The following is a 1,015-nucleotide window of genomic DNA, read 5'->3' on the forward strand; positions in this document are numbered from 1 at the left end:
CAGCGTGCGAAGAACCGTCAGGGACGTGCGCACTTCGGATCGAGCAAGTATCCGCAGGAGGCCGCCAGTTCTGACGCCACGAAGTCGGCTCCAGCGCGTAAGGTGCAAGCCGTCGTGACCACGAACCAGCCAGAAAGCGATAGCGACTCTGGCCTTAGCGGATCGGAGTCCGACGGTGATCTACGCCGGACCTACCTGGCTGCAACGGAAGGATAGTCGCAAACCCAAGCGGCTGCGCCAAACGAACCCGATCGGACCACGTCTGGCCAAACCCCGCCACCGCGAGACTCTGGCCCGGTTCAGAGATCCCCACACGGACGCCGTCAGTTCCAGCGTTGCACTCACTGCGGCTCACACTGCCATGACGATCTGCACTGCTGGAAGAGACTAACCTGTCAACGGTGCGGTAAGAGAGGCCATCCGTCGGATCGCTGCCTCTTCGTCTGTCGCGGCTGCGGTGAGATCCACGACGCCGGCAAATGTCAGGTGGAGGCGTTTTTTACAACTTGATCCGTCAATGATACGATTCTGCCAAGCATGGAGGTGTCTTGCCCTAAAGCGCCGAAAAGATGTTAAACTAGGACGAGCCGAGCGTTCCAAGCTCTGCATCTATACATACGTCGAGAAGAAATCGGACGTTAGTCAACGGAAGAACCTGATCGACAATGCACGTGATCTTCATGGGAAACGTACCAGTGTTGTTGCAAGTGTCCGGAAACCGGATGTGTTGGCGAGTGCGAGGGTACTGAAAATAACACGCACCCAGCAAGTGGTTCAAGCAGGCCAAGACGGAACGGAAAATCAACAACGTAAAAGCGAACTTGCTCTTGGATTCCGGCGCCGAGGTGGCCATTCTGGATGTCGCCTTTGCTCGTAAGGTAGAGTACCACGTAGACGAAAGTCAACAACAAGAGTGTGTTGGTATTGGAGAAGGCGTATATGTGACGAAAGGACGTACCAAGATCAAGGTTACCCTGGCCGGATCGCTAGTGTACTTTTTTGACGTCTGGGTCGG

The 1,015-nt window shown here is 55.7% G+C and overlaps 1 protein-coding gene across 1 annotated transcript in view; it reads left to right on the forward strand.

Moving 5' to 3' along the window:
* PPTG_22622 (hypothetical protein) overlaps positions 1-216 on the forward strand; it is a gene marked incomplete at both ends in the record, with an annotated part of 2,357 nt that extends 2,141 nt beyond the window's left edge. Inside the window, one exon of the mRNA XM_008905478.1 lies at positions 13-216. Coding sequence (XP_008903726.1) covers positions 13-216 — 204 coding nt within the window. The remainder of the gene's footprint in view (positions 1-12) is intronic.
* Positions 217-1,015: the final 799 nt, after the last annotated feature.

This window comes from Phytophthora parasitica (genome assembly GCF_000247585.1).
Source record: "Phytophthora parasitica INRA-310 unplaced genomic scaffold supercont2.20, whole genome shotgun sequence".
Classification (NCBI taxonomy): Eukaryota; Oomycota; class Peronosporomycetes; order Peronosporales; family Peronosporaceae; genus Phytophthora; species Phytophthora nicotianae.